The sequence below is a fragment of the Coturnix japonica genome, chromosome 18, assembly GCF_054131305.1.
Source record: "Coturnix japonica strain WE chromosome 18, WE-NBRP24, whole genome shotgun sequence".
Taxonomy (NCBI): Eukaryota; Metazoa; Chordata; class Aves; order Galliformes; family Phasianidae; genus Coturnix; species Coturnix japonica.
In genome coordinates this window covers 10,190,193-10,199,970 of record NC_140680.1, presented here as the reverse complement: position 1 = coordinate 10,199,970, position 9,778 = coordinate 10,190,193, and the positions used below count along the sequence as shown (strand labels likewise).

Genomic DNA, 9,778 nt, shown 5'->3' with positions numbered 1-9,778 from the left:
ATCAGCTCTGCCTCCAGCAACAACTTGCAGGGATACAGAACATGAGCCCCATGCACAGTGTTCTCCACCTCTCGTGACCTAATGTCCAACAAAAAAGCCTTTCCTGCAGAGCATACTGAACGTGGTAGTGGTGATGAAATATTACTCCCCACAGTTTCCCTTTGTTTTTTTTATTCCTCAGGGACTTTTCCTACATGGATATAAAAAAGGGAACCTTTAGAATTATTTTCAATGTATTTATTTATAAAGTGGTTGGATTTATGAGCAAAAATTTCTTCAGAGAAGAGATAGTCTGCGTAGGGCAAGGTTGGATGGGGCCCTGAGCATCATAGTGCCTGATTTAGTGGTTGGTAGCCCAGCCTGCAGGCAGAGGGTTGGAACTAGATGGTATTTGAGGTCCCTTCCAAACCAAGCCATCCAGTGGTTCTACACCTAATGAGCTCTGTCTAATCTTCCACTGGGGCTAACAATGACTTTTTTTGCCCTCTCTCCTTACCCTGTTCCCAAACGCAGAACACATAGGCAATGGGAAAATCATGGTCCCAGCTCAGTGCTCTAATTTGCAGACTATGTGTGTATGAGAGTACATCTGTGTACAAAGCTTCATCTGCCTTCCCTGCAGTGTTCCCATTATCCCCTGCAGTGCCCAGCTAACACTGCCTGCCCTGGATCTCTGTGTCTGATCATTGGTAAGATAATGCCATTAGAAACTGGAGTCCACAACTGGCAGCTGGTTTTGTGGACAGAGGTTGCCAGGAGAAGGAAAACCAGCTACTGTGTTGGTCATTTAGCACTGATACAGGAGCTGGAAAACCCATAGAGAGGAACGTGGTCCTTCTCTTCCAGCCATGATGGCTCCTAAATCCTCCCAGTGGCTCCTAAATCCTCCCAGTGTCTAGTGAGTCACACGTAACCTAAGGAAGAAACCTTATCAATCATATGAAACCAATGGTACTATATAGAATGGACAAAGGTTCAATTTTCAATTATATTGTATTAGATTGTGTTATCCTGTATTTCGATATAGTATTTTAGTAAATAAGTGTGCCTCCTTAGATCGTTGCCGCTGTTTTCTTTTCCTAATTAACTTTTTCCTTTCGGCCTAGGGCCCCGTGTCATGGACGCAGGTGGATTTTTGTTTAAACCTGTGGTTTAAGGGCAGTGTTTCCTTCAGGTCATTTCATACCATCATAGAATGGTTTGGGTTTGAAGGGACCTGCAACACAGTCCAGTTCCAACCCCTGTGTCTATATCTACACCTCCACCTCCACCTCCCATTAAACCAGCTCAGCCCTGGCAGCCCCTATGGGACTCTGTGCTGTGTTCTCAATGCGATGTGACAGGGCCCAGCCGAGGGACGGCCTCGGGGTGCCCTCTACCGGGGGCCGCCTTTCGTATCCCTCTAGGCGGTGCAGGCCGCGGGCAAGGCCCCGACCCAACCGAACTACATTTCCCGAGATGCATCGCGAAAGCGACTCTTTCCTCCCCTTCCACCGTGCGTTCGCGATGCACTCTGGGAGATGTAGTTCCCACGAGCAGAGCGACCCACACGCATTACGCAAAACGTAGCGCGCCGCCGTGGACGGTCGCAGCCGTTGTTGGGCCTCGGGTTCATCCGTTCGCCATGTCCGACAGCGGCAGCGCCGGTGGAGCCGCCCAGGGAGGAGGAGGAGGCGGCGGTGCGGGAGGTGGAAGCGGAGCGGGGAGCTCGGGAGGTTCAACATCGAGCTCCGGGCCCGGAGCCACCAACCCGGCCTCGCTGCCGCCCGGAGACGCGCAGCTCATCGCCATCATCGTGGAGCAGCTCAAGAGCCGCGGGCTGTTCGATGGATTCCGCAGGGATTGCCTGGCTGACGTGGACACCAAGGTAATACGGCTTAAACTTCCAGTTGTGTTCAGCCAGGGCCTCATTGGGACACCCTGCAGCTGTAGAACCACCCCAGAAGCTGCCATAGGGCTGCCACGGTGAGATCAGCGCTGAAGGATAGGGACACACAGGCTGGTTTTGCAGCCTGGGTCACTGCACTTATGTTACATTCATCACTACATGTGTCCAAATGATGAAATTCCTTTGCACCTGGCTGCACACACAGCTTGCATTTCACTGAGTAACGTTATGAGCAGACAATAGTTATTAAAGAAACCTATCCTGCTTCCTAACTATCCTATTCAGTTATTGTAACGCTACTCTGACAACCAGTTCTTTGCAGTTACCACTTAAGTACAGGCTTAGCTTTGTTCAGAAGGTGAAGGGATGGAGCATATGGACAACAAAACAGTGGTGTACACAACAAAAGAAGTACCAGGAAAGATTCTGGCAAGGAATTTGAGATCTTTTTACCAGCTTAATGGGATTTTACTCCTTATTTTTTAGCCAGCCTATCAAAATTTGAGGCAGAAGGTGGACAACTTTGTATCAACCCATCTGGACAAACAGGAATGGAATCCAGCAATGAACAAAAACCAGTTACGAAATGGGTTAAGACAGAGTGTGATTCAGTAAGTAAGCAGTATTCCGTGTACTACCGTATATTTGATAAACAATACACAACAATCTGTCCTATCACAGAAGTCTTATAATTTGCATAACAACCTTCTGTTGTTGTTTCCAGCCACTAGCAGGCAGTAATGGAACTAGGCTGCCTTGATTTCCTGCAGCAAATGGATGGCTTTTTTCAGCTTTTGAAGATATGCTTCTAGCACAACAGGAAAGCCTGACTGAACTCTGCTGCTTAGAGATTTAGGTTTTGTACCTCTTTGCTGCTAATTCATCATAGCCTGAAGTATAAACCTTAGATTGTTTGGCTAAAAGTCATGGATAAGAACATCACAGCTCTAGGGAGAAGGCAGTAATGAACTTTATAATGGCATTTATGCTTGTAAGGAAAGTTAATAGAAAGCCTTGCACACAGAAGAAGCTATTTCTCTTGATGGATGCTGTGAAACAATAGTATTTAATGTTAGTTTCAAGAGAATATTCACTGCAAGTACAGAATTTCCTGTCTATACTTGGCGCTTCTGTCACTTCAAGCTTCCTCTTATTTCATGCTAATCAACCACAGAAATGAAATGGCAATAGAAAAATGTTGTATCAAAGAGTCTGTAGAAGATAAAGTGCTCACTTTGTATAGACTACTGGTATAGAGAGTAAACAAGCAGCTATAGGAGTTTGAAGAGTCCACATCACTACTGCGAGTACAGGACTGAGTGCTGCAGGCCATCAAGGCATGCCTCTAGATAGCTGCCCTTTGTTGGCTGCACGTACACACATGCTCTTTCTTACTTGGAGGTGACATACTGTGCAGTGACCCTGCACCCAGTTGCTCACCAGTATCCACAGCATTATTAGTCTTGTGGCTGCTTTGCTAAACACCAGGCACTGTCTCCATTTCCTGGCCCCTGCTCCTTTGCAGACATGACTTAAGCCCTCTAGACTGCCTGTGCCCTGCAATCCAAGAGTCTGACGCAGCCCCTGAAGCAATAAGTCATTTCAGTTTTTAATGCTGAGTTCCAGAAACGTTGCCGTGTGCTACGTGTGCTTGTTTGTTTAATTAATACCCATCCGTCTAGACTAACAGTTACAAGGAGTGAGTGACAGTAATGTTAGTAGGGAGAAGGCCTTTTCTCCCTCAAGTTAGCCAAAAAAAAAGACTGCTCTCACCTGCCCTCCTCAGAATAGTTTGTTTCTTTTGTTTGTGGCAAAATGTGTTGACCTCGTTTCCACATAAGCCCTATTAAAGTGGTTCTTGTCCAGTATACCATGTAAGTACCTGGAAGACCAGATGTCAGTCATTAATTCTATGGGGAGAACTGTGAGGGGGTTGGGGAGAAATAGGTGTTTGAAACAGTTCCCTGTTAAGGATCTTCTGAGTGGGCTGCAGTTCTCACCATGTTAATGCTAATTGCAGTTGACAGCAGGGCTCTAGAGAGTTACTGGAGGAGATTGGGGAGAAGTTTTTCAGAGGAACTGAATGACTTCTTTGTCTTTGTTCAAGGTCAGGAATGCTGGAAGCTGGAGTGGACAGAATTATTTCTCAGGTGGTGGATCCAAAACTAAACCACATCTTCAGGCCCCAGATAGAGAGGGCGATTCATGAATTTTTGGCTGCACAAAAGAAAGAGGAAAGCGTGCCAGCTCCTCCTCCAGAGCCCGAGAATAAAGATCCTCCTGCTCCATCTCAGGATGCATCCTAAAGGTCTTGTATTTCTGCACTTACTACTGTTTCCGTGTACCTCATGTCTGTAGTTTGTATAACGCAAATAGAGAAGGCGTTGTATTCTTTCTGGTTTGACAGGGAGGAGGACACTTTGATCATCAGCGTGTTGTCTGTGTCAGACTGTCAGCTGAGCTGCTTCCACTTAAGTACATGCTAAAAATATATTAGAACTGAAGACATAGGTATGATGTAAAACAGCTATCAAGGAACACTGTGGGCTCTGCGAGCGCTGGTTTTGGATCAGACCAAAAGGCCTGTTTATTCCTGTAAAAGCATGACTACTAGTGATCAGCAAGGAATTGGCTGGATGGCTTTCAGATCACCATCAAATGAATTAAAAAGATAAATCTTTTCCTGACATACAGCTGAAAGTGGAGTGGTGACATGTTATTGTGCTTTAGCATTGAAGTTTTTAGATAGCTCTTCTTTAGAACTTACACCAGAGTGTTGAATTGTTAATGACTGAAATATTCAGGAAGGGTAAAGAGTGAATAACTTCATTTCCAATTGACTGGTTTAAATAGAGCAACCTGTATCTTTCCAGCTGAAAGGACTGAAGGTGCCTTTGTCACAGACAAGTTCATTCTGGCTTTTGTGATTAAAATAACTCAAGGGGCCTCAGGGGGCAATAATTACCACTCTGTCTTCACACAGATGACTGTACACTCACCCATCTCTAAGGCCCTGCATTATACTGGCCACATTACTGAGGAACACTGTCTTGATAGAAACTTTCAATCTGCAGCTTTGCTGGTGAATTTGCTTCTTTTATGCAGTATGGTTTTAATTATGAATTGTTCTTATTACTAATGCTTTCTGAAAGCAAGTTTTTTTTTCCACCATCTACAGTTGATTTATTAAGATGGCTATAAGAACAGCTACTGTAGGTTATTTATGCTTGCAATGATTACAGCAATTAGCATGGGGTTTTAATGAAATGATAGAAGTTAAAGTGCTCGTAGTATCATTCCATGTTACTTAATTGTCTGTGACTTGAAGACACATTGCCTTGAAACAGCTCTCCATTTGTCTAGTTCAACCAATTTGAAATCCACCATGACCTGCAGCTAAGTGCTGCTGTTAATTAATATATTCTTATATATGCAAATGCATTTATTCTTGGAAGTACCATCCTCTAAACTCTTTTTCTTTCTTGCAGTGGGTTCCTGATATTAAGCAGCTGCGGTTGGAAAACACATCCTGTTAGACTGACAATGGATTAGTTGTTCCATTTGGTACAGGAGTGCTGTCTGTCAAAGCTGATTACCCTGTATCTGACTCGTTGGAAGGCACAGAAATTCAGATGTACCCAGAGTTCTGCGTGTGGAGGGACAGCCAAAACATGAAGATATTTTTGGTGTTAATGGCAGTACAGAGAGCAGTGTGTATTCTTATTAATCATGCCTTCAGGCAAGAGGGTGGGACAGAAGAAAAAAGAAATGAACTTCATCTTATTTGGAGGGAATAAAGAATTGGTTTGAGTTGATGTTAGACTTGGGAGCAGGAAGAAAAGCTGTTCTGGGGTGTGGGGCAGCCTGTTGGTGACCACATAGAAGTTATAAGATTTTCTTTTATATAGTCCAAATGAGAGGAGACAGCTCAGCTGCGTAATGCAGTGGGGAGTATAGGGGCCAAGTCATCTGTAATCTGTTGTATTGATTGCTCTAAAAAATACATTTCCTATTTTAAACTGGAAAGAACACTTCAGGATCAATTATCTCAATAATTTCTGTTGCATCACAGGAAAATGTTTACAGTTAGCTATGACTATAGCTGGTTTAATTCTTATTTCCCAGGTAACCGTGGGAAACAAAGGGCACCAGAGTAGGTCATCAGTTTGAAACTTGTCTCTTTCAACTTGAAAGACTTTCCCATGAAATTTCTCAGGTGCCTGGTGGAAACTGCCCAATGCTTTCAGCTTGAATGCATGCAGTGTCCCCTGGATGACAGTCAAATAGAGAATGCAGTTAAGTATTCTGCCTGCAAATGTCCGTACCTTTTGCAATAAAAAGCTTCAAGAAGCACGACTCCCAGCTCTTTCAATTGTTTGGGTTTTTTTTTTTCCGCTCTAAGAAAGATCTGCTTAAAAAATCCAGGAATCCTGATTGTTGGAACCCTAAGGGAAGTGCAGCCTTACACAGTTCATAGATGAATCCAGCTCTGACAATACTTTGTTAACTGCAGATGAGAGTCTGTAAGATGACAAGCTTTGGAAACACATCTTTAGTCTTTTATCACAAAGAAGCAGTCAATTGCTTATATATATTTGTCAGAAACAAGATTCAGCCTTAATAACTTCATGCTGGAAAAAATAAGAGATAAGAATACAAAACAGGTCCTGCTGAAGAAGTGAAATTGTTCCCTTGTCTAGTAGGGCGTCAGTGTAAAGTTAACTAATCGGTTGGTTTACACTGCTATGCTGGATGTGTTAAATGCTATCTAATGAGTCTAGTGAGGTTGACAGGCCTAAGACTAGAGTAATTCACTATGCAGTTAGATCTTTGTGGAGCTGAAAAGACAGGACAGTATGTTAGGAAGATGAGCCTCACGTGGATCAAGTAGGCCTGATTTCACTGTCCTGCTGACTGCACCTGTACAGCCACTTAATACATCAAGTTTGCTTTCTTATATCAATATATTCATGCTTTCAATGAAGTTCAAGAAGTTGCAGCATTATGGTTTTTTTCCCATTTGATATACTAATAATGTGAAGAAGCTTAAAAGATTTTCTGCCTCCTTGGCTGTGCCTGTCCCAATCACATGCATTTGCTTCTGCATGTCTCATGCTACCAAAACACACTGAAGCAAAATACCCTGAGCTTCAGAGGGAGCAAGAGAATAAGTGAAAGGAGGGCATGATGAGTAAAGAAAGATTCCCAGTAAAGGAGGATGAGGAAGGTTAAAACAACAATGGAAACCCACTGATAAAGCCATAAATGGATACTAGCATGTTCTTTACAAAAGCTGCTGCACTTTCCTGGGCTGCCTTTGGGTTTGATGGATCTCTCTAGTCACTTGAACCAGACATGGCAGAACACAAGGAAGTGGATTGCATTAATTAAGCTCATCCGGCTGACCCTTCTGGCAAAAAGCAGGCTTGAAGAATTAGTCTGGACACTGTACAGCACACAGCTTTGCAGCTTTCCTACAAAGCAAGGTGTCCTGGAGTGTTTGTAACCTATGGATCCAAGTTCCAGCAATACAGTAAATGCTGATGTTCTGTGTTCTGATTAATCCAAAACTCTACTGAACACGTTTTAAGTTTTCACAGACATGGCATTGCAAGGCTGGGTAAGACATCAACCAGCAAGATACTCACACAGCTGCTGACCACCTTATCAAGACCACAGTGTGTCACCTGAGCCTGCATTTTGGATGCATGCATTCTCCTAGTCCTTTTGCAAGTGCAAAGTGGGCTCTTGAGCATCTGAAGCGTTGCTACAAAACACCAGGGGCCTGCACTATATCAGTTAACACATCTGAAAGAACAAGCAGTAACTTCAGAAATCACAATAACATGGCAGCATCTTACCATCAGTCAGTGATGCTGCTGCTTATGTGACACTCTTTGCCAAAGTATTCTGATCCACACAGATAGCAATGCAGTTTCAGGTGTCTCGTACCCAAAGCACATCCAGCTCTGCTTCCTCTCCTAATATCAGGACAAGTTTGGCTGGTTCTAACAAAGCACAGACAACATAACATGCCTGTAACAGAGATTTACCAATACATCATTTTGATCTCAGCTGAAAGGAGGAGTGCCAAGAGGGCTAGAAATCACAATGGGAGCCTTTAATGGAGCATTTGGCCTCTTTTATCTACAGGGATCCTCAGCAAAAGGGGATCCCATTCTCCAGCTTCTTGCCAAACGAGAGCATCTTCTCTCATTGCCAGTTCAAACCCACAAGAAACCAGAGCAGCTTGACTGCTTCACAGTATTTTCCTGTTCATATTGTATTGGAAATCATAACACGAGTTTCCTTAAAGAAAGGCCAGCTTAATTCCTTGCAAACAGCCTCCACACTACAAGTATCAAACCGCACAGGTGACCAGCACTCCCCGCTCCCTTTGCTCCCTACCAAGAGGCTGTGTGCAGCTCAGCTATTCTCAGCATGGCCATAAGAGGGAGATAAACCATTGCTTGTTGCTTCAGTCTCCATGTCTGCTTTCAAAGGCAGAGCAGAGGCAAAGCTCCGCAGCCTTCAGAGCCGTGAGCGAATCACGCAGCAAGGTGTGCAGGTCCTCACGCTTTCCCAGGAGCTCTAGCTATACGTGTTTAATGCACAGCAAATATTTCAGTTCCTCAAGAGGTTCAATAGCGAGAACCACGCATCAGGAAGGATTATGGAGGGCGTAGGGAGGAGAGTGAAGGAAACAATCAGCTCCAAAGCACAGATTTAAGTGGTGAAATCCTATAAATCCCAACCTTCCCCAGTCTGTAATTCACCGATCTGGTCAGACACCAACATTATGAGGCTCAAACAACAATGCTGATGTTCACAGCCCCAGATGTCAGTGCCACAGGACTACATCAGGATCATAGCTTCCATCCTTGCATTTTTGTCATTCTAGTGCTGAGCCCACACCAGCGCCCAGCCAGCCTTTGAAACACAACCAGGCAGTGCCCACAGCAGTGATATCTGCCCTAGTCTAGAATACAACACAGCAGCATCCTGCTGCAGCCACCCAGCCAGGAGCTGCCCCTTGCAGAGCTGGGCTCATGGGAAGGCCAAGCAGCTCCATGCAATACACGCATCAACTTCCGAAGGGATTTGTAACAGAACTAGAAAACCATGATACCTATGAGTTTTATATTTCATTTCAACTCTGTAGAAGAGAGGTAAAATAATCCTGCTTCAGAGAACCCTCTGAAGATTTCACATTTTCTACAAGGAGGACAACACATCTGTAGCAGAAAATAAATCTGAAATCCAGCCTTAAAATTTCTCCCCACAGCACTCCTGGTGGAGCACCAGCATGTTCATCACCCCTTCCAAGCCCTCTTGCTCCAATGTTGTGCCCCAGGCAAGTTATCTCCAACTCCTACCACCAAAACACAGCCAACTGGCCTCTCCCACCAGTAAAAACCACATCATAAACACAAGAACTTGCAAGAAAACCCCATTCAAGCTTACCTTGCCATGGAGAGACACCCACTGCACTCACCACCAACCCTGGCACTGTGCTGCCCACCCAGCTCAGTTCCAGCTGAGGGGCTCAAGCACACAAATTGAGTACACCTGCACCCAGCACACAGCTGAGCTGCTGCCCTGCCCTCCCCTCCCTCCTGGGGTTGTGTTGTGTAGTGTCACCTCCAGATAAAGAGAATTGGTTCCAAGGGCTTCTTTACACAGGGAGCCTTGAATATAGCCATGTCTGATGCAAAAGCCCAGCTTCCAAAATACGGTATGGAAAAGTGGTATTGGGCAGCTGCTGACCCCAGGAGCAATACCTGATGTCTCCTGGCTCCCTAAAATATCTCCCCTCTTTCCTGTAGGAATGCTATGAAGGTGCAAAGGGGATCTTGCAGCCAACCTCATCAGATTTCTATAGGGACAGAT

The 9,778-nt window shown here is 44.7% G+C and overlaps 1 protein-coding gene across 2 annotated transcripts; it reads left to right on the top strand.

The window, feature by feature from the left end:
* Positions 1-1,597: 1,597 nt before the first annotated feature.
* BOD1 (biorientation of chromosomes in cell division 1) lies at positions 1,598-6,244 on the top strand. Of its 2 annotated transcripts, XM_015876385.3 has the most exons (4): positions 1,598-1,867; positions 2,375-2,499; positions 3,996-4,196; positions 5,377-6,244. In XM_015876385.3, the coding sequence occupies exons 1-3, from the start codon at positions 1,625-1,627 to the stop codon at positions 4,192-4,194; spliced, it is 567 nt and encodes a 188-aa protein (XP_015731871.2). In that variant the 5' UTR covers positions 1,598-1,624; the 3' UTR covers positions 4,195-4,196; positions 5,377-6,244. The 2 variants fall into 2 exon arrangements, with proteins under 2 accessions (XP_015731871.2, XP_085375046.1); XM_085518920.1 differs by lacking the exon at positions 3,996-4,196.
* The last annotated feature ends 3,534 nt before the right edge of the window (positions 6,245-9,778 follow it).

Coding starts and splice junctions, on each gene's coding strand:
- BOD1 (XM_015876385.3), top strand. CDS start 1,625: ATGTCCGACAGCGGCAGCGCCGGTGGAGCCGCCCAGGGAGGAGGAGGA. Junction 1,868..2,374: donor TGGCTGACGTGGACACCAAG/GTAATACGGCTT, acceptor CTTATTTTTTAG/CCAGCCTATCAAAATTTGAG. Junction 2,500..3,995: donor TTAAGACAGAGTGTGATTCA/GTAAGTAAGCAG, acceptor TCTTTGTTCAAG/GTCAGGAATGCTGGAAGCTG.